At 40.1% G+C, this 27,264-nt stretch overlaps 1 protein-coding gene across 1 annotated transcript in view; it reads right to left on the bottom strand.

The window, feature by feature from the left end:
* NUP210L (nucleoporin 210 like) overlaps nt 1–27,264 on the bottom strand; it is a 58,612-nt gene that overhangs the window by 16,409 nt on the left and 14,939 nt on the right. The window contains exons 9-30 of the mRNA XM_045583424.1: nt 26,306–26,412; nt 25,454–25,594; nt 24,271–24,408; nt 23,423–23,578; nt 21,868–22,066; nt 21,384–21,529; nt 19,033–19,254; nt 17,069–17,242; nt 15,895–16,087; nt 12,416–12,501; nt 11,869–11,973; nt 11,475–11,576; nt 9,670–9,798; nt 8,530–8,657; nt 7,823–7,955; nt 6,608–6,670; nt 6,094–6,273; nt 5,431–5,511; nt 5,221–5,352; nt 4,698–4,856; nt 3,228–3,319; nt 1,511–1,685 (exon numbers count right to left, since the gene is read on the bottom strand). Coding sequence (XP_045439380.1) covers nt 1,511–1,685; nt 3,228–3,319; nt 4,698–4,856; nt 5,221–5,352; nt 5,431–5,511; nt 6,094–6,273; nt 6,608–6,670; nt 7,823–7,955; nt 8,530–8,657; nt 9,670–9,798; nt 11,475–11,576; nt 11,869–11,973; nt 12,416–12,501; nt 15,895–16,087; nt 17,069–17,242; nt 19,033–19,254; nt 21,384–21,529; nt 21,868–22,066; nt 23,423–23,578; nt 24,271–24,408; nt 25,454–25,594; nt 26,306–26,412 — 3,041 coding nt within the window. The remainder of the gene's footprint in view (nt 1–1,510; nt 1,686–3,227; nt 3,320–4,697; nt 4,857–5,220; nt 5,353–5,430; nt 5,512–6,093; nt 6,274–6,607; nt 6,671–7,822; nt 7,956–8,529; nt 8,658–9,669; nt 9,799–11,474; nt 11,577–11,868; nt 11,974–12,415; nt 12,502–15,894; nt 16,088–17,068; nt 17,243–19,032; nt 19,255–21,383; nt 21,530–21,867; nt 22,067–23,422; nt 23,579–24,270; nt 24,409–25,453; nt 25,595–26,305; nt 26,413–27,264) is intronic.

The following is a 27,264-nucleotide window of genomic DNA, read 5'->3' as shown; positions in this document are numbered from 1 at the left end:
ATACAGGAGGCAACCAAATTGATATGTCTCTCTTACATTGATTGATGCTTCTCTCTCTCTGTCTCTCCCCTTCCTTTCCACTCTCTAAAAAGCTATGGAAAAATATCCTTGGTGAGAATTAACAAGAGCAAAGAAAAAATTGATTTTAGCCCTGCCCAGTATGGCTAAGTGGCTCGAGTGTCATTCTAGGCACCAAAGGGTCTCAGGTTCAATTCCAGGTCTCTCTTTTCCTCTCTCCATTCTTCCCACTCTCTCTCTATGAATGAATGAATGAGTGAATGAATGAATGAATGAGTGAATAAAATATCCTGGAGGATTAGAACAAAGTATATTATAAATTTGTTTCACAGGCCACAAGGAAATAAAAGGACTATGTACAGTCTTTGGGGAAACACATAGAGATGAGAGGGGCCAAGATGAGTCTAGACTCTAGGGCCTTATGGGCACATTTCCGGGGTAGGGGGCCCAGCTGGCATGGTCCATAACCCCATGAACTGGCCCAGCAAGTCCTGCAGCATGGAAACACCAGCTCCAATTCCTCCAGCCCTGCTGATCCTGGGCCCCCAGCAGTTCTAGCAAATGGCACTCCAGTAATGCCAGTGTCTTTGGGAGGAGGTCCCTCTACTGTTCCTAAGACCAGCTTCTCTCAAAGCAGCACTAGGCTGAGGACTTGCTTCTTTCCTCTTTCTGCTGTTTTGAGTTCTTTGGCTTGATCTTCCTGAATTCATCACAACCACACAGGATCAAATTCATATGCTTGTCGAAAGCCTTGAAGGTGCCATGAAGAATGCCTGTCTGGCGGGATGCACCTCATCCTGTAGCCGCGGTGCTGCAGCCTCTTGCTGCTCTTGCCCACAGTCATGGTGGCAGTTCTGTTCTGATGTGTGTGTTAGACTAAGTTACCTCTGAGGAATTATCTAATTCTAATTTTTTTTATTCTAAAAACAAAGCCTACTTTTGATAGCAATAGGTCAACACTTCTCCCATACCAACCTTCTTGCCCAAGCTGTTCAGAAGACAATCATACCAAGTTGAGGCTGTAACAAGATAACAAAAACTCTGAAGTTCACTTTAACTTTTTTTTTTTTTAAATCCTCACCCAGGATATTTTCCCAGTGATTTCAGAAAGAATGGAAGAGAGAGGGAAAGACAGAGAGGAATTTCGATATGAGAGAAACATTAATTGGTTGCCTCCTACACATACCTGGCCAAGGCCTGGGCCAGGGCAGGGAGGAACCTGTAACCAAGGTACATGCCCTTGACCGGAATCGAACCCAGAACCCCTCGGTTTGCAGAATGACACTCTATCCACTGAGCCAAACCGTCTAGGGCTAACGTTCACTTTAATTTGATGGTTTAGAGTCATGTCAAGATTATCTCTTACCTTACAGCTCATTTCTGACTTTCTGAGAAGTCTAATTCTTAAAAAAGGAAATATGCCTGTTAAGGCCATAGTATTCCTTTTACTTATTTATTTGTTTGTTTGTTTACAGTAAATGCCTGAACTCACCTGAACTGCAGTGATGGTTGTCTGGTTGACTCCAAAAGGTTCTATAGAAGTAACTTCCAGCACGGCAGTACCTGCGATGGAACCGGCTTTCAGGAGCCCTTCGCCGTCCTCCTCAATGACGGACGAGTTAGGGAAACACTTGAGAACACGGGAACTCACAAAGGCAGCCCCTTCCCTAGGAAACAAACAGAGCGAGCGGCATCTCTTGGAGACTCTGTTTGACCAGAAAGGATAGAGACTGCCAGGATTACTCTGAGGAACGTTTGCCATTCTTTATGCTTCTTTGTTCCTCAGGTAAAAGTCTGCTTTGGATATGCTTATTATTTTTATTTTTATTTTTTTAAATATATTTTATTGATTTTTCACAGAGAGGAAGAGAGAGGGATAGAGAGTTAGAAACATCGATGAGAGAGAGTCATCGACCAGCTGCCTCTTGCACACCCCCTACTGGGGATGTGCCCGCAACCAAGGTACATGCCCTTGACCGGAATCGAACCCGGGACCTTTCAGTCCGCAAGCCGACGCTCTATCCACTGAGCCAAACCGGTGCCGGCTGGATATGCTTATTATTATTTTTTTAATCCTCACCTGAGGATATGTTCTTACTTATTTTATTTTTAAATATACTGTATTTTATTGATTTTTTATAGAGAGGAAGAGAGAGAGATAGAGAGCTAGAAACATCGATGAGAAACATTGATCAACTGCCTCCTGCACACCCCCACTGGGGATATGCCCACATCAAGGTACATGCCCTCGACCAGAATCGAACCTGGGACCCTTCAGTCTGCAGACCGACGCTCTATCCACTGAGCCAAACCGGTTTCAGTTGTTCTTACTTATTTTAGAGAGAGAAGAAGGGGGAGAGAAAAAGAAACATTGATGTGAGAGAGAAACATCAGTCAGGAGGTTGGTTGCCTCCCATACACATTTGACTGGGGATTAAACCCACAATTTGGTTTGTGCCCTGACTGGGAATCGAACCTGTGACCCTTCAGTGCAAGAGACGACACTCCAATCAACTGAGCTACACCAGCCAGGACTATGCTTATCTTTTTAAAAAAATCAAATTCTATTATTTGTTTATCATTAAAATTACTCAGCCAAAATAACTGAAACAAAAGGATTGAAACAGGTATTCAAACAAATAGTTGTACATGAATGTTCACTGCACTATTCCCAACAGCCAAAGATGAAAACATCCAAAATGTCCATCAATGGGTGAATGGGCAAATAAAAGTTATATCCGTACAATGGAATATTATTTACTCATAGAAAGAATGAAGTACTGATATATGCTATAACATGGAAGAACCCTGAAAATATGTTAACGGAAAGCAGCCAACACAAAGGTCACATATTGTGTAAGTCCATTTGTAAGAAGTATTCAGAATAGTTAAATTCATAGAGACAGCTGGTTGCCAGGGACTAAGATGAGGGGAGATGGGAAGTGACTATTATGGGTATGGTGTCCTTTTGTGACAATGAAAATATTTTGGAACGAGACAGAGGTGACGGCTGCACACTTTGTGAATGTACTGAATACCACTGAACTGTACACTTTAAAATGGTTAATTGTATGTTATGTGAACTTTACCTTAACCAAAAATAAAATTATTTGTGCATTAGGAAAATCACCTAGAAAGCAATATAGTTCTTTTCCATGTGCAATGTTTTACTAAAGATGAAGTTAGAATCTGGCCTCTATTATCCTTACCTGTTGGTATGAAGTTTCAGTTGAGAATTCATGGGCATTAGAATTTGCTCAGGTTGGCAATCTGGATAAAAAACTTGGAGTTTTTCGAATACCTATAATGAGAAAAAAATTATTTTTTATCATATCTGGAAAAGATAAATGATGACCTTTACTCACATATGGATAACTACAAATAAGTCTGCCTAACTTCAATTTAGCCTAATGTTCCACAATGTTCTTAAAATGTATCTAGGCATTCTATACTCAGCTGGCATGGCTCAGTGGTTGAGTGTTGACTTATGAACCAGGAAATCATGGTTCGATTCCTGGTCAGGGCACATGCCCCAGTTGCAGGCTTGATCCCTGGTGTGGGGTGTGTGGGAGGCAGCTGATCAATGATTCTCTCTCATCGCTGATGTTTTTAAAAAATATATATATTTTATTGATATTTCACAGAGAGGAGGAAGGGAGAGAGATAGAGAGCTAGAAACGTTGATGAGAGAGAAACATCACCAGCTGCCTCTTGCACACCCCCTACAGGGGATGTGCCTGCAACCAAGGTACATGCCCTTGACCGGAATTGAACCCGGGACCTTTCAGTCCGCAGACCTATGCTCTACCACTGAGCCAAACCGGCTTTGGCTCTCATCACTGATGTTTTATCTTGCTCTCCATCTCCCTTCCTCTCTGAATTCAATAAAAAAATATTTTTAAAAAGATTTATCTAGGTATTCTAGACCATATAACCTAGTATTAGGCTGGCTTCAAACTTACATTATTGCTTCCTCTGTATTACTTAGATATAAGGTATAAAATAATTTTGAAATTTCTAATTTTAGCTCCTATAAACTGAAAAGATATTTGAGAAACAAAGAACCTATATTAAATTAGCAAGGAACATTATTCAGGCTTTTCACCTAGTAAAGTGCTCTTTCTTCTATGTCCCACTGAATCAGAGAACAAAAGCCAAAACAAAGGAGAAAAAAGAAAATATCAGTCCCATATTTAGAGGGAGAAAAATTTATTTGCTCCATACAAATGATAATTTTTTTTTGAATTTTAAAAGCAACAGGACCATTTATTAGCTTTCAGCTTGAGAACATCTGTAGAAACTATTCATACTCTACACCTTACCAGAGTTAGGATTAGTTTTTGTTCTACCTATGAATATAGCTAAGTGGACTGTATCTCAATATCTATGTTAGGCAGAATGGCTCAGAAATGAATCCCTCTGCAGTTATTATGGTGTTCATATCCTGTATCCATTGCATGAGGAGTTGAGAGGAGTGTGTAGTTTCTAATGTCAATACTTATGTAGAGACAATTACAGTAGCAGAAATGACAAAAGATCTAGAAACTATAAACCTGTTCTAGGGATCCCTCTAAGCACTTCTCTACCCCTATTCAGGCTAAGCTCTTCACGGATGATAGAGTAAATATAACTTTTTTCTCCTTAATATACAAAAACAGGATTTAGGTTGGGGCCCTTACCAGGATCTGAACTTCATCAGACAGTTCCAACAGATTTCCCTCAAACTGCCCAGAGGAGCTGTTCACACAGCGGACAGTGACTTTGATACTGGTCCGGCCAGCTGCTTTTGTGTGGACAACCATGGCAAAGTTATTCTCTACTGGGAGCTGTAGAAAAACCTACACAATGAGGGGTGGATTAGGAAATATTCATGAATAAACATTGTGCCCTTCTCTCTCTGTTGTAACAATAAGGAAAACGTAGGTTGGAAGTAGCCATCTAGAAGGACTAGACTCAGTACAGGGGGTTATTTTCATAGTTACTTCCTTTCACATTCTTAGCAACAGAGTCACCCCTGGCGAAACCTCCGCTCGCACTGCTCAGTTAGTTCTGGCACACCTCTGTGAGATTCTTAAGTTATCCGGAGTCAATTCATTGATAGGAGGAGAATGGAAATGAAGAAAGTGACTCAGTCTAAAACTTATGATGAAAAACTTAATATCAAGATCCCTAAGGTAATATAATAACCAGATAAATTCATACCTCTGAGTGCCTGGGCACTAGATCCAATACCTCCCTTTTGCTCATGGACCAGTGGAATGTGAGCCCAGGGCTGGCATTGCTAAAGGAGAAAGGGGTCTGGGTACTGGTCACTCCCATGACATAAACTGGCATCTGGAAAGAAAAAAATTGTTTTGTGTCATAATTGGCATTATCAAAATCATGAGTCCAGAACAGAGTCATCATACTGACCTCAGTAGCTGTGATAAGTCGAGTTGCAGCTGCAAGGATCCGAACAGACCTTAGCTGAACAACTTCAACCTGCACTTCATCCTGCTCAACAGGAAGGAGAACTAGTTTAGGCTAGAGGGAGTGTCTGTGGGGTGGGCAGAGATGCTTATGATAACTAGTTTGTTTGTTGTTGTTTGGGGCATTCAACAACAACAAAAACATGCCATACTATGTTTGGTTTTGCTCTTTTTTAAATTTATTTTATATATATATATATATGAGAGGGAGAGAGAGTTAGAAACATTGATGAGAGAGAAACATCAATCAGCTGCCTCCTGCACACTGGGGATGTGCCCGCAACCAAGATACATGCCCCTGACGGAAATGAAACCTGGGACCCTTGAGTCTGCAGGCCGATGCTCCATCCACTGAGCCAAACTGGTTAGGGCTGGTTTTGCTCTTTAAATAATTCCTCATGGATATTATAACAATGCCAATTGCTCTGTGTGCTTTTCACTAAAGAACACATATTCCCCATGCCAGGTTAGAAGCATGCCAGATGAAGGGACTAAAAGCATTTTTCTCAGGGCTGTTAACACCCTCCTCGTCATTACTCCCTCCCTCATCTCCCAATATAGTTCCCAGACGGAAGAGTAGAAGCCGAGAAGAACAAAGAACCAATACCTGAGAAAACACAATGACTTTGCCAGTATCTTCATTCACTGTCTGGATGGTGCCATGGACCACAGCTGTGCCAACCACCTTGCCTGTAACTTGCCCCCTCCTATTAACAACAGCCACAGTCTGGTTACTGATGGAGAAGTGAATGATGGATTGGGGCTGGGGGCCACCTTCAGACATTACCTGGGATTTAAACACACCAGTGAATTCCCAAGGCATGGGAGAAGTCACACCTTTGTTCCCAACATTTTGTCCAAACAACTGGACTTCTTCATCTGCTCCCACAGCCCTATATTCCACATCAACTCAAATGCAGACGAAATGGAAGTGTTGCAGATGGCCGATGGGATTCTAAGAGGTGGTTCAATGTGGAACAGGAGACATACTAATGTTCTTCTTCATCAGGCCCTATTGTACTTGGCTGGGAGTAGACAAGAGGAGGCCGTTAAGAAGAGGTGCGTGTGTATGTTGGGGTGAGGAGAAAGGGTAAACCTTATTTTTTTGTCTCTCAGATCACCTGCATCATGTTGGTTGGAATCAGTGTCATTTTCTCTGGAACAAGTTTGAATGGAGGAAACACCTTGAAGGAGAAAGCCAAAAGGATTATAGTGATTAACTAGAGTCAATTTCACAACCAATGATCATGCAGCTTATTCTAAGGGGAACACCCTAATTATGTATAATAAAGTTATATACAAAAACATGTATTTACTTATAAATTCAACTTTTATTTCTAATAGCAAAAATTATAAATTACTTAAATGAGAATGCTAAATAAGTTATTACATATCCACTCAATGGAACAAAACTTGCCATTAAAATTATGTTTACAATTATCTTTTTTAAAACATTTTTTCAAACATATAAAGAATTCTCAGAAAAAAAATTTTTTTTCAGGTACCTATTACCCAGCTTCAACACTTATCAACAAATGGCCAACAATTACTTTTTTTAAAAATATATTTTTATTGATTTCAGAGAAGAAGGGAGAGGGAGAGAGAGAGAAACATCAATGATGAGAATCATCGATCGGCTGCTCCCTGCACGCTCCCCTTCTGGAGATCGAGCCCGAGACCCGGGCATGTGCTCTTAACTGGAATCGAACCTGGGACCCTTCAGTCCTCTATCCACAGATCCAACCAGGCAGGGCCCAACAATTACTTTAAAGCACTTAAAAAATACTTTTGATAGAAGCTAAGATGAAAAAGTGTATGATTCATCCATGTTAAAGTAAGTGTAAGGGAGAAGTGAAGGAAACAGCCTGGCCAGCGTGGCTCTGTGGTTGAACATTGACCCATGAGTCAGGAGTTCACCATTCGATTCCCGGTCAGGGCACATGCCCGGTTGCCGGCACGACACCCAATAGGGAGCATTCAGGAAGCAGACAATCAATGATTGTCTTTCATCATTCATGCTTCTATCTCTCTTTGCAGCTCTAAAATCAATAAAAAATATTTTTTTAAGTGAAGGAAATACACTGAAATCTTAAAAATAATTTACTCTAGTGAAATTATAGGTGATTTTCTTTCTGGGTCTTTATATTTTTTTATGGTTTCCAATTTATACAAGAAGTGTTATTTTTATTAAAAAAAACACAAACCACATATTGTTGCAAAAGTTAGACAACTACATTTTTTCAGTTAAATGATTTTCAACTCGTACAAACAAAACAGAAAGATAAATAATGCTAAATAACATGAAGTATCCATTTTGAATGAGGTAATTTTCTTACTTCAATTTGCCGAGGAGCAGATGTGAACTTTCTCCCCATCTTGTCCCTGGCAATCGCCACCAGTGTGGTTTGTCCAACAGTGACAGCTCGAAGGATATAATTTTCAGAGTATTTGTCCTGTTCCTCCATTAGCCTGCAAAGGCCCGTGTATTTCAGATGAGAAAGATTTGGTTTTAAGAGTGGCCCGTTATGCTTCTTTCTAAAGACGCTTAACATTTACTGCTCATTTTAACTCTGGTTAGAGGGAACTGCCAGAAAAGAAATTTCCAAAGTCAAGACCCAGTTTGTGGCCATGACAGGAATCTCCTGAAGGCAAAAAGCTTGTTCTAAGGCGCCAAAGGAACAGGGCAATGTAAACACAGACTGGCAAAGCTGCCAACACTAAACCGCCTGGGACTAACTGCAATTCCTCTGCCACAGGCGGGTGTACTAGTGACTCTGCTTCTAGGTTTTGAAGGTCCTCTACATAGAAGCACCCCAAAAGGATATCACCCGGGAGAAGTGTCATAACATGGAAAAACTAACGAGACTCATGGTTTTGGCCCTCAAATAAGACATCTGAACATGGGAAGAGAGCAAGGGCCGGAAGGTGCTGTGATGAAAAGGGAAAGAGGGAAATCTAAAATAACCCCGGTCACCAGGTTACCAGGAAGGAGAGGGTTAGGACGTGAGGCACAGGGAGGAAGAAATATTGAAACGGTACTCACGTCAGGGTGACAATGGCAGACGCCAAATGCAGTTTGAGCTCCATGTTTCGGAAGTATTTGTTTCGGAATGGGCGTTTGGAAGAGCCAAGAACCCTCACAGTTACTAACACATTTTTACCTATTTCAACCTAATAGTTTTAAAAAAAGAGGTCATTTTAGTAGAGGTGTCGCATTCATCAAGGACTGTCTAAGTCTTAGAGGGGCAAACTTTTCATGCTAAATGTTCCTGGTCAGCCTCTGTTCAAACAAGACTAATCTATGCATACTGTATTTATCTTCCCCATGTTTATTTTTATTTACTTGTTTTTTCAAATTCTCACCTGAGAATATGTCTTTTTATTAATTTTGAGAGAGAGACAGAGAGAGAGAGAGATTGATCAGTTGCCTCCTGTAAGCACCCTGGCCGAGGATTGAACCTGTGGATATGTGCTCTGACCAGGAATCAAACCTGCAACATTTTGGTGTATAGAACAACACTCCAACTAACCAGGTCCTATCTTTACCATGTTTAATGTTGGAATGTTGTTCTTTTTTATATATATATTTTTTATTGATTTTTTTACAGAGAGGAAGGGAGAGAGATAGAGAGCTAGAAACGTCAATGAGAGAGAAACATCGACCAGCTGCCTCTTGCACACCCTCTACCGGGGATGTGCCCACAACCAACGTACATGCCCCTGACTGGAATTGAACCTGGGACCTTTCAGTCCGCAGGCCGACGCTCTACCACTGAGCCAAACCGGTTTCGGTGAATGTTGTTCTTTAAAAAAAAAATATATATATATATATATATATTTTTTTTTTAATTGATTTTTTATAGAGAAGGGAGAGGGATAGAGAGTTAGAAACATCGATCAGATGCCTCCTGCTCATCCCCTTACTGGGGATGTGCCTGCAACCGAGGTATGTTCCCATGACCAGAATCAAACCCGGGACCCTTCAGTCTGCAGGTCAATGCTCTATCCACTGTGCTAAACCGGCCAGGGCAGAATGTTGTTCTTTAAGGGAAGCTTTTCCAGTAACATTACCTAAGATCCTGGTATATACACACACAGTAGTTGAGCAGAGACAATATTAAGTGATGTTTGAGGATGAAAATGAAGTCTATGTCATTTATGAGATAAAGCACATAGTTCTCACCTTATCAATCAGATCAAGCTCCAGCTCTTGTATGTCTGACACCCTGACGTGGGCCAGTGCTGGACCCAGGAAAGCCAAGCACAGATCATAGACCTCCAAGGGGAAAAATCCAGGATGCACTGGAACTAACTAGAAGGAAGAAGATGGTAGGTGGGTAAAGAAGCAAACATGGTCCAAACATAATTATGGCAACTATTTCTTTTTTTGAAGGATTTTTATTTATTTTTTTATTATTATTTTAAAAAAATGTATTTTATTGATTTAATACAGTGAGGAAGAGAGAAGGATAGAGAGTTAGAAACATTGATGAAAGAGAATCATCGATCAGCTGCCTCTTGCACATCCCCTATTGAGGATGTGCCCGCAACCAAGGTACATGCCCTTGACCGGGATCGAACCTGGGACCTTTCAGTCCGCAGGCCGACACTCTATCCACTGAGCTAAACCGGTTTCGGCTTTTGAAGGATTTTTAAATTGAATTTGAGAGAGAAAGAGAGAGGGAGAGAGAGAGAGAGAGACAGAAACATTGATGTGATAGTGAAACATCGATTGGCTGCTCCCTGCACGCCCCCTAACACTGATAGAGCATGTGCCCTGATCAGAAATTGAACCAGCAACCTCTTGGTGCATAGGACAATGCCCAACCCACTAAGCCACAATGACCACGGCATCATGGCAAATATTTTCATCAAAAGCAGAAAAAATATCTTATTTTCTTTGTAATGGGAACTTTGAGAGGTCACATTACATTAAATGTACACAATATATACACTTAACGTGATGTTTCAGTTAATGGCAAAATATGGGCCCTTAACAATTATTAACTGATAAAAAGCAGAATTTAAGTTGATTAAATTCAAGCAGAATCCAACATACAGGTCCAGCCTCTTAATTATGAACAGAAAAAGGACTTTATGAAGAAAGTCAAGTCCAGGAACGTTGCAGTTGTCAGTGAGGGAGAAAGCACTGAGCAGATGATCTTTGTCTTTCCTCTTCACAACAGCATGTTTCCACACCCTCGGCCTGCACTCGGTGCCTCAATCTCCCCTCTTAATGACAAACATTAGGACTAAAGTAAGTTAAGTTCTTTTGAGCTCTTAGATGGAAAGAAAATATAAGCATATGTTACTGTAAGGTATTACCTTTTTAAAAAAATCCTCACCTGAGGATATTTGTCCATTGCTTTTTAGAGAGGGAGAGAGAGGGAAAGACAGAGAAAAATATCGATGTGAGAGAAACACATTGATTGGTTGCCTCCTGCACGAGACCCTACCAGGGCCTGGTCCAGTGAGGAGCCTGCAGCCAAGGTATGTGCCCTTGACCGGAAGTGAATCTGGGACCCTTTGGTCCGCAGGTTGACACTCTAGCCACTGAGCCAAACCAGCTAGGGCAATATAAAGAATTATTTTTTTTTTTATAAGTCAACTAAAAGCAAATCCCTTGGCATATTGGCTATGAAGTCAGCTTAAAATCTTGAGTTGTTATATCCTGTCGAAAAGCACCTATACTCAGGTTATATGGTCAGTAGCATATCTAACTACCCATTTAGAGAAATCAACCATCTTTTAATGGAAATCTTATAATGTCTCAGCTCAACCAGAATCAACAATTGTCCAGTATTGCAGCTAGTTAAAAAAATAAAACCACCCTCATTTTTTGACTGAAGAGTCTATATAGGTTAAAAAAAAAAGAGACAAATGTTATTTTTGTAACTGGTTTGAAACACAAAATGGAATTTTCCCAACCATTCTCCTGAGCCCGGCTCTGACCTGAGACCATCGGTCTGGGATGTCTCTCGCACTCACCTGCACAGAGCTTTCTGCTTCCATGTAAGTGATGGTGACAATGTTCTGCTCACTGCTATTGACTGAAAAATAACCAGACCCTTCCACAAGGCTAAATATTTCCTATGGAAAAAACAGGCAAACAATGTTCCATTCCCTTTGGTTTATAAATAATTCAAAGAAAATAGCTTCTGTCTACCTAAGAGAGAATTTGTGATTAATGGACCAAAACCAAAATAGGAATATTACAAGTAGAACTCCTAAGGATATTGTAGTTAATTATGATATATGTATACGTATAGCCATGATTTTAAACACATAAGTGAGCTTTCTTATTGTTATACTGTTAACCTTAATACCCTAGTACTCTCCCATCCAATACGATTCCATTTAACTAGACCAATACAGCTTCTACCTTCACATCGGGGTGGTTGTAGATGGTGGCATTCTCAGGCAGCACAGCTACATCATTCACTAGGAGCAGCTCCACGCCTGCAGATAAGGGCAAGCTGGAAAGTACCTAGAAAGGTAATAAGAACCACAAAGGTGAATATAAACTTTTTAAAATATATATATATTTTATTGATTTTTTACAGAGAGGAAGGAAGACAGAGAGTTAGAAACATTGATGAGAAAGAAACATCGATCAGCTGCCTCCTGCATATCCCCTGCTGAGGATGTGCCCACAACCAAGGCACATGCTCTTTGACCGGAATCAAACCCAGGACCCCTCAGTCCGCAGGCTGATGCTCCACCCACTGAGCCAAACCAGTCAGGCTGAATATAAACTTTTGATTCCTCAACTCGGTGAAAAAAAGATCCCAGTCCTCTTTCAAGTGCCCAAGAAGCATAGTGGTGCATACACAGTTCCCAGATTTATATCAGTTATAAACAACTTTTAAAGAAGAACCTGAAATTTCAGTTATTTAATTTACATTTCTTATATAACAATCTCCACTTACCTTTGAACTTTTCTCTGAATAACCTACAAACTTGACTCCAATGAGTACAGTTCCTTTTATCTGATGTACTTTAAGGATCTGATGACCTGGAGACATGCAGAAAGATATTCCGTGAGACAATAACATGTAGAATGCAGAAGTGTCTCCAGAAAACCAAACTCCTCCCTAACTTATTTCAAACAATGTTTTATTGCAAGGAGGGGGGGAAAAACACTGAATGAGGAAACACACAAGAATCAGAAAACTGGGTTTTTGTGTTGAATCTGCCACTATATTCCTATGTGACCCCGGGCAACCACTTAATTTCTCAGTTCCCTTATTAAATGAGGAATTAGGTCAGGCAAATTGAAAATTGTTTCCAGTTCTAATGGTCTGTAAGTACAAAAACAGGCTGACAACAATGTAGGAGAAAAACTTTGTTTGATTTAAAAATGGAATTGAGCCCCTGGTATGGCTCAGTGGTTGAGCATTGACCCGGGCACCAGGAGGTCGCAGGTTTGATTCCCTGTCAGGGCACATACCTGGGCTTGATCCCCAGCAGAAGCCTTGCCGGAGGCAGCAGATTGATGCTGATGTTTCTAATACATGTTTTATCTCTCTCTCCCTTCCCCTCTCTAAAATCAGTAATAAAAACATTATAAATGGAAATGAGAAATAAAGTGGGACCTAAAACTCTTTTAAACTGTTGTGTATATATAATGTCATATCAATCCCTTACTCAAAAACTTAACATAGCTATTTCTTATTAGAACAATTCAAACTCCTTAAACTAGTTTTATTTTTATTTTTTTAAATATATTTTATTGATTTTACACAGAGAGGAATTGAGAGGGACAGAGAGTTAGAAACGTCGATGAGAGAGAAACACCGACCAGCTGCCTCTTGCACACACCCCACTGGGGATGTGCCCACAACCAAGGTACATGCCCTTGACTGGAATCGAACCCGGGACCTTCCAGTCCGCAGGCCGACGCTCTATCCACAGAGCCAAACCGGTCCCGACTCCTTAAACTAGTTTTAAAACCTTCCATAATCTGACCCTGCTTTATTTTTGTTTTCCTTCTTTAAAAAAAAAAATTAACTAATATGAATCTGCCACTTTATATAGGACAATTATTTTATTCTCAATGTATGATCATCATTCCTAAATCTGTGAAGTACTTTCTGATGATGTTACATTCATTCCTTCATTCATTCAGCAAAGATTTACTGAAGGCCTGCTAAGTGCTACATAGAACGCCAGGTAATTAAGATACAGAGATGAAGAAATCAACACAATATCTGCCTTCTAAGAAACTTACAGCTTAGAAGGGCAACTGAGAAGGAAACCAACCATTGCAGCACAGTGTGGTAAGTGCTATTATAGAAGTATGAACAGAACACACATATACAGAATACAGAGCAGCATAAAGAAGAAATATTGTCTTTAGATTGGGAATACAGAGGAACAGAAAACTCCTAGATTACGAGAGGAAGATGTTAGCCCAGTGAAGATCCAGGAAAAGAGAACATACAACATATACAAAGGAAAGAGGTATGACAAGGCTTGTCATGGTAAAGAATCTAAAGTTGTTGAATATGAAAAAAATGAAGGGTATATGTGGATGGTAATAAGTGAAGACCAAGTAGGCAGGAGTCAATATATTAAGCTGCAACATATGAATTTTATTCTGAAATCCTAGCACACAGGGCGTCCCTGAAGGCAACGTGGTGACAGCACAGTCAGTGGTCACAAGCACAGGTTGGTCCTGGCCGGTATGGCTCAGGAGGTTGAAGTGTCATCTTTTACTCTCCGATTCCCAGTCAGGACACCTACCTAGGTTGTGGGTTTAATACCGGGTCGGGGCACACTGAGGAGGCAACTGATTTATGCTTTTCTCTCTCTTTCTTTCTCCCCCCCACCCCCTCTCTAAAATCAATAAGCATATCCTCGGGTGAGGATTAAAAGTAGAAAGAGCCGGGACCGGTTTGGCTCAGTGGATAGAGCGTCGGCCTGCGGACTGAAGGGTCCCGGGTTCCATTCCGGTCAGGGGCATGTACCTTGGTTGCGGGCACTTTCCCATTGGGGGTTGTGTGTGTGTGTGTGCAAGAGGCAGCTGGTCGGTGTTTCTCTCCTCATCGACGTTTCTAACTCTCTGTCCCTCTCAATTCCTCTCTGTGTAAAATCAATAAAATATATTTAAAAAAAAAAAAAGTAAAAAGAGTACAGGTTTTGAAGTCAGAGAGCTTATTGCTTCACCTACTTACTGTTATAATCCCAGGGCCTACCACTGTGCCTAGAATAGAGGAAGAATGCAATAAATGTTTGATGAACAAATAAACTTAGAAAATCAGGGTTAGAATGCCAGTCCCTCATGGTTGTTATGAGGATTACATAAGAAAATGTATATGAAGCAGTTAGTGCTATACCTGGCATTTCAGAAGAGCTCAGTAAACAGTAGCCAAAAAGAATTTTAAGAGGGAGATTCAGATTTGTTTTCTTTTTCTTTTCTTTCTTCTTTTATGAAGAAAACACATTTAAAAAATATGTTTTTATTGATTTTTAGAGAGCAGAAGGAAGAGGGAGGAAGTGAGAGCCACATCGATGTGAGGGACAAACCATTCTCAGCTGCTTCCTGCATGTACCCCTACGGGGGGTTGAACCCACAACCTGGGCATGTGCCCTGACCAGAGATCAGACTGGTGACCTTTCGGTGCACGGAACAACACTCAACCATCAGAGCCACACCGGCGAGGGCTAGATTTGCATTTTATTTTTATTTTTATTTTTAAAAAATACATTTTATTGATTTTTTATAGAGAGAAAGAGGGATAGAGAGTCAGAAACATCAATGAGAGAGAATCATTGATTAGCTGCCTCTTGCACACCCTATTGGGGATGGGCCCACAACCAAGGTACATGCCCTTGACTGGAATTGAACCCGGGACCTTTCAGTCCACAGGCCAACGCTCTATCCACTGAGCCAAACCGTTTTGGCTAGATTTGCATTTTAGAAAGATCATCTGGACAGTAATGTGGAGGATAGGTCTGAGAGTAGCAGTACCAAATGAGATCATTTGGAGGCCACCGTGGTGATGTGGGATAGAGGTGATAAGGATACCGATGAAGAAGTAAGAGAGGAAGGGATGAAACAAAAAATATTTAGAAGGTAACAATGATGGTATTTGGTAATTGGTTGTTATAGGGTATAAGCAACATCTCTTTCTTCTCTACCACGTTTTACACTAATTATATCATACTATTAGTGTTACAGTATTATCTACGTATTTTTAAAAATGTTTCTTTATTGATTTCAGAGAGGGAGGGAGAGAGAGAGAGATAGAAACATCAATGATGAAAGAGAATCATTGATTGGCCTCCTCCTGCTCGCCCCTAACTGGGGATTGAGCCCGCAACCCGGGCACGTGCCCTTGGCTGGATTGAACCTGGGACCCGTCAGTCTACGGGCCATGAAAACGTTCATAAATTTTCACGATACCATGTAATCGCGTCTGTCCACTGCCATCGTCCTTCTCTGCCATCTCTACTGAATCATGATTTTCGAAATGAGCTAGTGTTTCATTTGAGGATTTCCATTCTAGCATTAGTGAACTGAAATTATCAAACTTTCTTTTGTGCTGATCAAATACTGACAGTTCCAGAACTGTATCCCTTAGGCTTGATATAGGAATCTGCATTAACATGAAAAGAAAAGAAAACAATTTAAGAGGCTTGGTCAGATAACTCTGAAGCTAGAGATCATGTTTTCTCCCAATTTTATTCTTTGACAATTTTCAAACCTGCAGGTATGTTGAAGGGATACTTACACATACTTCATGTGGAGTCACCATTTGCTTTCTTTTTATCTTTCTTTTTAAAATTTATTTTATTGATATTTTACAGAGTGGAAGGGAGAGAGATAGAAAGCTAGAAACGTCAATGAGATAGAAACATCGACCAGCTGCCTCTTGCACACCCCCTACCGGGGATATGCCCTCAACCAACGTGCATGCCCCTAACCGGAATCGAACCTGGGACCTGAATCAGTCCGCAGATCGAAGTTCTACCACTGAGCCAAACAGGTTTCGGCACCATTTGCTTTCTTTTTCTCCCTCTACTTTCTCACCCTCCATGTGTATCTTTTTTAAAAAAAAAAGCTATTTATTTTTCCCCACCACTATTTGTCCCTCTATACCCTCTCCTCCTTTTTTTTCTTCTTTTTTGCAAAATTACATAGGCATCATGGCACTTTACCCCTAACTATTTCCACATGCATTTCCTAAGAATAAGAACATTCTCCTAACTTGCCTGCCTACCAACTATGTTATTACATATCATTATTCTTCATGATGGGTTTGGAGTGGAGGTAAATTGTGTTACTTATTGATAATGCTAATTAAAGATTTGGTAGGGAAGGAAATGAGCAAAACTATATGGAAGTTATTGTCTATTGCCAATAATTACAAGCTGGCTTCGTACTATAAGTACTAGGTACTAAGTGTCATTCAGTTAGCCAATTCTAACCTAGTCCAATAACTTCTCAGACACTATCAGAGAATTCATAACAAATAAAACCATTGCCTTAACTTCCATACTACAAAAGATTATTTCAGACCATTTATCTCTGAGCATGGAAGACAAAGTGCCATGCTAGTTGGAAATACTTTACTCACCAGTTGTTTGTTGTGCTGCGGCAGAGGACATGGCTGGGCACCGGGTGGCACCGTGTACACTGGGGTTACGGACATGCTGGCAGGGTGGGCACAGATGAAGTGTACCTGCACAGCCTCTACAGCTGGACTGGGGTTCTGGATAGCGGGATGATTTCCAATTCGAAATGTGAGAACCTTTAAGGAAACACCAGAGCAGGGGTAAGTGTATGTAGACACTTGATGTCAGCTGTGTCCATCTACAGGTGTTAGAATTATTCAAATTCTGGTATAGAGTTTCTTTGGACATTATAATCAGGCAAATTCCTTAAAAGACATTATAATTCTTTTTAAAAATATATATTTTATTGATTTTTTTACAGAGAGGAAGAGAGAGGGATAGAGTCAGAAACATTGACCAGCTGCCTCTTGCACACCCCCTACTGGGGATGTGCCTGCAACCAAGGTACATGCCCTTGACCGGAATGGAAACTGGGACCCTTCAGTCCGCAGGCTGACACTCTATCCACTGAGCCAAACCGGTTTCGGCGACATTATAATTCTTAATTGTCTGTGTTGTGCTAAGAGAAACAAGGGTATTATGGAAATTTAAAAACAAAAGGCACATTAAAAAATATAACTGACCAATTACTTCAGTGTTTTCCTCTACCAAATCAAATCTTTTGTTACCAGTTGGTAAAGAGTAGAAAAACTGATTTCGCCCTGACCAGTTTGGCTCAGTGGATAGAGCCTCGGCCTGTGGACTGAGGGGTCCCAGGTTCGATTCCGGTCAAGGGCATGTACCTTAGTTGTGGGCACATCCCCAGTAGGGGGTGTGCAGGAGGCAGCTGATTGATGTTTCTAGCTCTCTATCCTTCTCTCTTCCTCTCTGTAAAAAATCAATTTTATATATATATATATATATATATATATATATATATATATATATATATATTATTTATTTATTTTTTTTAAAGAAATACTGGCAGAAACCAGTTTGGCTCAGTGGATAGAGCCTCGGCCTGTGGACTGAGGGATCCCAGGTTCGATTCCGGTCAAGGGCATGTACCTGGGTTGTGGGCACATCCACAGTGGGGGGGGGGGGTGCAGGAGGCAGCTGATTGATGTTTCTCTCTCATTGATGTTTCTAACTCTCTATTCCTCTCCCTTCCTCTCTGTAAAAAAAAATCAATAAAATATATTTAAAAAAATAAATAAATAAAAAGAAACACTGATTTCTGTTTTAACTTGTGTCTGGTAGCAGTATGAAGAACAGAATGTGGAAACAAAAAGAAGCCAGAGAGCTTCAAAAGGGGGTAATTAGGCCTGAAATTACTAACAGCTAGCCATATACACAATGGAGCTCACTAGAGATATTAAAAAGCAGGTTGATTACAGCACAGTTCTTATGTTAAAACCCTAGACGAATAGCCCTGTTAGGCTGGCTAGCCTGGCTGTATTTCACAGTCATACACTGCATTCTCCACACTAGTCAAACTGTAAACCTTTGCTACTACTTTTTTAAAAAAAATATATTTTATTGATTTTTTTACAGAGAGGAAGGGAGAAGGATAGAGAGCTAGAAACATTGATGAAAGAGAAACATCAATCAGCTGTCTCCTGCACTCCCCCCACCGGGTATGTGCCCGCCACCAAGGTACATGCCCTTGACCTGAATCGAACCTGGGACTTTTCAGTCTTCAGACCGATGCTCTATCCACTGAGCCAAACCGGTCTCGATTGCTACTGGTTAAAAAGAGGTTGAACCTCTTAGTGAACTGTTAGAATTCTCAGATGAGCAAATCAAAACCTTTGGGTATATTTAAAGGATAGTAAAGTTTAAGAAAAAGATCATTTAATCAACAATTAGAATTTTCCTATCTAGTCCATAACTAAATCCATTAGAATCTGAAAAGGAGTGGCTAGATGTACAAAAGATTTGCAGCAGTATTGCTAAAAGAAATGTTAGAAAAAGGTCGTTTTCCTACTTGTTCTCCCAAGTCCAGGCACAGGACCCGGTAGATATACTGGTTCTGTTTTCTCTTAGCTGGCAGCCGGACTTGCGTTATTTTAATTTTCTCTGTCTTCTCCGTGGTCAGCTCCAAAAAGAACTGGGAGGGTTCCAAGATCCATGGACGAGGGCCGTCTTCAAATACCATTTCTTTGACAGAATTCCACGTCACCAATGCCACTTCTACAGGGTTTACAGCCTGATGACATTTAAAGAAATCAATCCTTGATTGGTTAGGGAATTCAGCATTTTCCAAAGTGAAAAACTGGTTATTTTACTATGCTGAAATGACATCAGATTTAATTCCCAAACTAAGAAATAATATACAATGCCTCTTCACTTTGAATGCTTCTCATCCTCTGTACTAAAATTTTAAGAATTGGATTCTATTTATCTATCTATCTATCATCTATCTATCTATCTATCTATCTATCTATCTATCTATCTATCTATCTCCTCACCTAAGAATATTTTCCCATTGATTTTTACAAAGAGTGGAAGAGAAAGGGAAAGACAGAGAGAAATATCGATATGAGAGAGACACATCGATTGATTGCCTCCTATTGGTTGCTTACTATTAAAATGAAACATTCCCATATCTGATGGTAGTGTTGTCTTAAATAATGTGCATGTAGCCGGGACTGGTTTGGCTCAGTGGATAGAGCGTCGGCCTGCGGACTGAAGGGTCCCCGGTTTGATTCCAGCAAGGGCGTGTACCTTGGTTGCGGGCACATCCCTGGTGGGGGGTGTGCAGGAGGCGGCTGATCGATGGTTCTCTCTCATTGATGTTTCTGGCTTTCTATCCCTCTCTCTTCCTCTCTGTGAGAAATCAATAAAATATATATATTTTTTAAAATGTGCATGTAATGCAATTCAACATGTATTCATTGCTGGCACACTGGGTGGTAGTAGTAGAAATAAGATTTTGCATGTAAGTGTCTAATCACTGTTCACATCTAAAACTAATACAATATTGTACGTTAACTATAATTTAAAAATTTTAAAAATAACGTCCTGTCTACAGTGGAGCCCACAGTCTGGTAAAGACAGATTTGAAGTAGGTGAAGTGTATAATGAGTGCCACCAAAGCCAAGTACAGAGTGCCATACAAGTCTCTCGTAGGAAAGGATTCACTGAAGATCTCCCAGAGAAAGCAAAACTAAAATTATTCCTTTCCCAAACTAACCAGATGAACTGAAGTGGACAAATTGGGAACTATATCAGGTACCAAAACATAACAGTGGTAACAAATATGTATAACGAAAGCACTAGGTAAAAAAAGAAAATCATCATGTTACTTCCTTTCCTTTAAGGTTAATTTTTATTCAGGGGAAATCTGATTTGTGGACACTCAATAAATATGAAATAAGGCCATAGGTAATGATAAAAGCAAGAAAAAAACCCACAAGTGATAGTGAGCCACAGCTAAGCACTTTCACTTAACCAGGCCATTAACTAAGAGAACAAATGATATATGCTCATATGTTTAATATTTATGTAGAATGTGCAATGAGGCCAACTTAAAATGCAAATTTTATCGAGTAAGTTATCTTTTTAAAATTAGTAACTTGGGTGCTCTCCCTCCTGGGAACACGGCCACGCCTTTCTTCCCCCTCAGGCGAGCGTCTCCTGAACTCTAGGGTCCTCACGGGACTTGCAAGCAGGGAAGCACTGGGCAGCACAGCTCATCCCGGACTAACCCCTGAACCTCACTCCGAGGCCCCCTTTTCTCTGACTTCCCAGTGAGCTTCTGTTGCTTCCTCTATCCCAGGCCTGTCCTGTTTCACTGTCCCCAGCTGTATAGTAAATATACTCTGAAAAATAAAAAAAGAATAACTTAACTTGTTTCTTTCATTAGTGTTGACTTTTTCCCTATGGGTGCCACCTTTATTTAAAAAAATATTTTTAAATCCTTACCGAAGGATTTTTTCCATTGAATTTTTTTTTGGGGGGTAGGGAACCATCCATGTGAGAGAGACACATTAATTGGTTTCTCTGTCTACTTTTATTCTAAACTACCTCGTCATAATGTACCAATTATAATGGACCAATCCTTAGAACCCAAAATAAAATCTGTTGTATTAAAATCGGTAAGTATGCCCTGGCTGGTTTGGCTCAGTGGATGGAGCATTGGCCTGCGGACTAAAGGGTCCCAGGTTTGATTCTGGTCAAGGGCACATGCCCAGTTGCAAGGTAGATCCCCAATAGGGGCCATGCAGGAGGTAGTCAATCAATGATTCTCTCTCATCATTGATGTTTCTCTCTCTCTCACACCTTTTCCTCTCCTCTCTGAAATCAATAAAAATATATTTTTAAAAAATATCTCACCCTTAGAGGCTCATAAGCAGCAAATGTGGCACTGCTTTCCATGTACTCTCCGTACTCAGTGACACTCACTGTTAGCAGAGTCTGACCCGGAGCTTTGGCTGCTATGTGTGTACTGGAACAGTGCTTGGGACCAGGTCTTTGAATACCTGCAAATCAAATAGTATGACTTCAGTAGGGTAACAAGCATTCAGTTCTCAAGGAAATCATCTATAGAAATAAAAGAATCGCCCTGGCCGGTGTGGCTCAGTTGTTTGGGCGTCATTCCATGCACCAAAGGGATTCAGGTTCAATTTCCATCTGGGCACATACCCAGTTTGCAGGCTTCATCCCCAGTAGGGGGCATTCAGGAGGCAGTTGACAGAATAAACCAAAGTATTGTAAAGAAAGGTAAAATGTGAATTTATAATATAATTTGTAGTTTCTGAATTGATTTGTCCTTTAATTCTAAGACAAAGAAAGAAGAAAATAAAAAGCTTACTCTCACCTTCTTTGAAAAGAGTAAAGACTCCTTGCTTATCCATGTGTAGATCCAAGGATAAAAGAGAGCAGTCTGAGAATGCGATGGCCTCACTGGTCTCCTTATTTATGTGATACATAGCAATGGGGATTTCTATAAGCTGGCCAATCTCCACATCAGCACGATATGGTAACAGTTCAATTTTGTTCAGTTTCAGGACATGTATCTAGAGGGAAAAAATTAATCCTTCAAGAAAGTTATGTCAGCCCCGCCAGCGTGGCTCAGTGGTTGAGCATTGAGTTATGAACCAAAAGGTCATGGTTTGATTTCCAGTCAGCATACATGCCCAGGTTGTGGGCTCGGTCCCCAGTGGGGGGCAGGCAGGTGGCAGCCAATAGATGATTCTCTTTCATCACTGATATATCTCTTTCTTTCCCTCCCTCCCTCTCTCTGAAATCAATAATAATATATATTTAAAACAACAAAAATAATATTTTTTTATTGGTTTACTATTTTACTATTTGGCACTTTATAGAAAAAGTTTGCTCACCTCTGATATAGAGCAATTCCTCTTTCTTGATATCTGTACATTTTTTAAATTTATTGATTGGTTTGAGAGAGGGAGAGAGAGAGAGGAAGGGGAGGGAGAGAGAAAGAGAGAAGGAAACATCAATTTGCTGTTCCACTTTTTTATGTATTCATTGGTTGATTCTTATATATTCTTTTATATGCCCTGACTGGGGATGGAATCCAAAACCTTGACATATTGGGATGATGTTCTAACTAACTGAGCTCCCGGGCAGGGCCATATCTTTTTTTAAATATCCTTTATTTTCTCTTTGCTATAGATTGCTTGTAACTCTCCCCCCTCCGCACCCTTCACCTCCCAAATCATATATGTTGAAATACCAACCCGAAAAGTGATGGTATTAGGAGATGGGGCCTTTGAGAGGTGCTTAGGTCTTAAGGGTGTAGCCCTTATAAATGGGATTTGCGCCCTTATATTAAGAGACCCCCACAGAACTCCCTAGTCCCTTCCACCATGTGAGTTTACAGCAAAAAGACAGCTTTCTATGAACTAGACATTAAGTAACTGGCTATTAAGTGAAGCAGGATTCAATCCAGGTCTAAGAATATTTAAGAAATATGTACTTCCAGAGTGAATTTGAGCATCATTTTCTTAAATAGCCAATTTGGACTAGAAAAAAAATTTATTTTATTTTATTTTATTTTATTTTATTTTTTAATATATTTTATTGATTTTGTACAGAGAGGAAGGGAGAGAGATAGAGAGTTAGAAACATCGATGAGAGAGAGTCATCGATCAGCTGCCTCTTGCACACCCCCCACTGGGATATGCCCGCAACCAAGGTACATGCCCTTGACCGGAATCGAACCCGGGACCCTTCAGTCCCCAAGCCAACGCTCTATCCATTGAGCCAAACCGGTCTTGGCTAGAAAAAAAAAATTTTTTTTTAAATGTGTTACTGTACTTAAATTTAGACAGCAAAAAAAGAAAAGAAGTAAATTTAGGCAGTAGTATCTCAGGAGTAATAAGAAGGTTCTTTGGAGAATTGCGTACCTTCATTTCTCCGTATCGAAAAGGATTTTGTACATCTCGGGCCACAACAGTGCTGTTGCCTCTGACCTGACCAGCAGTCACCAGTCCTTTTGTGGTCACCATGGCCACTGTTTCGTTAGAAGAGGCCCAGGTGAAGTTGCCACTGCCACCCTCTACCTGTGAAAAAAACACCACCTTATATTTAATTACTATAGGAGAAAAATGTAATTTACATGGAGACGTAAAATCTGGTAAAGTTTGAGAAATACTAAAAATATATAATGAATTATTTCTGGACACATGAGGAAACTGATGTTCTAAAAGGGGGAAGAAAATTTTATAAAGAGATTATTGATGGCAGTGTCACAAAATGTCAAAAAGGGCACAAAGAAGCTTAATCAAACTGGTAAAAGTCACAAGGAGCCTGGGTGGCGTGGTTCAGTGGTTAAATGTTAATCCATGAACCAGGAGGTCACGGTTGGGTTCCAGGTGAGAGCACATGCCCGGTTTGCCAGCTCAGTCCCCACTAGGGGGCATGCAGGAGGCAGCCAATTGATGCTTCTCTTCATCTTTGATATTTCTCTCTCTCCCCCTCTTCCTTCATCTCTCTCTAAAATAACTAAAACCATATTTAGGGGGAAAAAATAAAACTCACAAGGAAAGAATAAATGGAGGAGAGACAGAAAGTATACCGAGTTTTGTAAGGATGTCAGTATTCAAGAGCATAATTTGGTTGTCACCAAAAAGTCTGAGTTATACTATTAGGTCTAGGGGGAAATGAATTTAACATTAGCCAAATTTCAATAAATTAAGATATTAAAAAAACTGAATTATCTCTTTGTGAAACCTCATTTTATAAGACAACATACCTGTACTTTATAATAATATAGCATTCTCATAGGATGATGAGGAAATGCCAAGTAGTTGGGGGTAAGCTTGATGGGTAAATAAATCTTCACTTCTTGCTGATGTACAATTGGAAATTTTATAGGCTGTATATTTTTATTCTAGAAGAGCAGAAAAAAATGAAGCAAAAGAGCTTTTATGAAGATTCTTCATATAATACATATTCATATTTAAAGCACTATAACATGGTGTGCTAATGAATTACTCAACCAGTTTCTATATATAAAAGAAACAAATGTCCCTATTCATTAAAGAAGCACAACTACTGTGGATCATTAATAACGAAAGGAATTTTGCTAAACACAAAATAAGTATCACAATCAAGAAACTAAAGTTTCCTGAAATAAAAGTTTTATCAACATAGGGAAGGAAATCATAATTTCAGAAAGAAAGACCCTTCAACACTCATCAGTTAAGTACATGAACTATTCATAATAAAAGAAAGAGAACATTTAAAAATGCTGGGGGGAGCCAGGCCGGCGTGGCTCAGTGGTTGAGTGCTGACCTCTGAACTAGGTCATGGTTCAATTCCCAGTCAGGACACATGCCCAGGTTGCAGGCTCGATATCCAGTAGGGGGCATGCAGGAGGCAGACAATCAATGATTCTCTCTTATCTCTTTCTCTTCTTCCTCCCTCTCTGAAACCAATAAAAATATATAAAAGAACTTCAAATTATATAAATACACAATAACCATAAAATGTAGATATATGCAATAACACAGATATGAACAGAAAATTTATAGAAGTATAAACTACTAAGTATACTGTTTATCAGGTTTTTTTGTATTTTTTTATACTCACCTAATGATATGTTTATGGATTTTAGAGAGAGAAAAAGGGAACAAGAAGAGATGGATAGAGAGAAACATTGAGGTGGGAGGCAAGAGTTGCCTCTTGTATACCCCATGACTGGAGATCAACCCATAACCTAGATATGTGTGCCCTGACTGAAAATCAAATCCATACCCTTTTGGTGTATGGGACCTTGCTCCAACCATTTGAGCCACATGACCAAAGCTGTTTGTCAGTTTTTTATTTTTTGTGAAAGACAAAGGTGGGATATGCTATCTATCTGCTTGCAAAACAAGAAGTTATCAAGATTCATCGGTATCCTCCGAACTCAGGGAAGTCCTTTTAGTTCCTACCTTGGAGATGATGTTAGTCAGGGATGCATTTATCACCACAACACCATCTTTCAGAGTTTTCACCACGTGGTAAGATCCGTTCACAGTCGTTAGCTGCTCTTCAAAGTACTCCCTCGGGAACTGGCATGTAATCCTGATATTCTGAAAACCAGCCCAACAGCAACACAAACCTGAAGAAATGCCTTTCCCCTAAAGCCATCTAAATCCCAAAGCATTAAAGGAAGAAAAAAAAAAGTGTGGCTGTGCATTCTGGAGATAAAGAAATGAAAACAGGGGACTCTTTCCCCCTCCCAATGTGGGAATCCATACTTGTTCTTCAATAAAATCTTCACCTTTGCTATTAAAAAAAATAAAATAAAAACAAAAAATTTTGCCCTCCATCATGGAAATTCTAAGTTGGAAAGATGTAATTCTAATGTGGTGCTAGTTTTTGAAAGATCCACTAATGGCAAGTGATCAGAAATAGAAGGAGTCCAAGCTTAGGTAAATTTTAGTGGAAGTGCCATTCCATAAGTTGACAGTTCTTGGCTGAGTGGGAGGGAGAGGGGAAATGCTGGAGAGAGAGTGGAACACTTCATCTGATGTTCACCCTTCTGCTCTCACCCTACAATCTGTGCTGACCATCTCTGAAGTGAAGTCGTAGAATGAGGATCCCCTCCAAAGTACTATCACTTCAGTTCTTTCCTATAATTCTGACCAAATTATATCTTTTACTTCTGGCTTAGCATTCCTCAAGGACAGAACTATTCAGTAATAACAATGAAGTAGCAACTTGCATTTCCAAAGGTAAAATCTGGAAGCGAAAGCAAATAAAAGGGTTCAAGAGGCTAGAGAAATACAAGAGAGACTCACATCTGAAATATAGACCTTTGTGTTGCTTTTATCAAACACTTCTACCGTGATGACATACACCTGTCCCACCTCTAGACTCCATCGGCCTCCAGGCTGGACTGTGAAACCTACATACACATCAAGAAACAAAAATATGAGGAAAGTTTCCAAAGTAGATCCTGCGGTTCACTCTATCAAATTGTGTAGGTTCCAAAGATGCTGGCTTAACTGAGCTCAGGTACAAAGAAATACTGTTATATCTGCACATAAAAACAAACCACAACTGTAGGTTCTTTCAGTCAGACTCATTGTTTCAAATGGTCTAAAGACATTCAGATTCTCATTCTCTCTCTCTCTCTCTCTCTCTCTCTCTCTCTCTCTCTCTCTCTCTCTCTCTCTCTCTTTCTCTCTCTTTTAATCCTCACCCGAGTATATTTTCCCATTGTTTTTAGAGAGAGTGGAAGAGAGAGGGAAAGACCGAGAGAAATATTGATGTGAGAGAAACACATCAACTGGTTGTCTCCTGCAGAAGCCCCGACCAGGGCCCCAGCCGTGCCCCTGACTGGAATAGAACCCAGGATCCTTCAATCCATAGGCCAACACTCTATCCACTGAATCAAACCGGATAGAGCAACATTCAGATTCTTTTTTTCTCTTGTATAAAGTCTCTTTTCCTAACCCAATATTGTATTATTGGGTCGGCATCTAAGTAATTGCGGGTTTTACAATATATGGCTTCAGTTGAATTTTTAGGTTTGCAGACGTAGTACAAATGTAAAACACATTTTGTTTTTTGATAGTTGGCTATTCAGCTGTTAATCAGTAAAAAAAGTTTTTTGATCTGTTTTGTAGTTTTCGTTTGGCGTTCGTTGAAAAATGGAAAATCAAAAGGAACATTTTCATCATATTTTGCTTTTTTATTTCCGCAAAGGGAAAAACACATCGCAAGCTCATAAAAAGTTATGTGCTGTTTATGGTGA

The sequence above is a fragment of the Pipistrellus kuhlii genome, unplaced genomic scaffold (assembly GCF_014108245.1).
Source record: "Pipistrellus kuhlii isolate mPipKuh1 unplaced genomic scaffold, mPipKuh1.p scaffold_m20_p_18, whole genome shotgun sequence".
Lineage (NCBI taxonomy): Eukaryota > Metazoa > Chordata > Mammalia > Chiroptera > Vespertilionidae > Pipistrellus > Pipistrellus kuhlii.
Note: the sequence above shows the minus strand (reverse complement) of the source record. Positions and strands in the feature narration are given on the sequence as shown.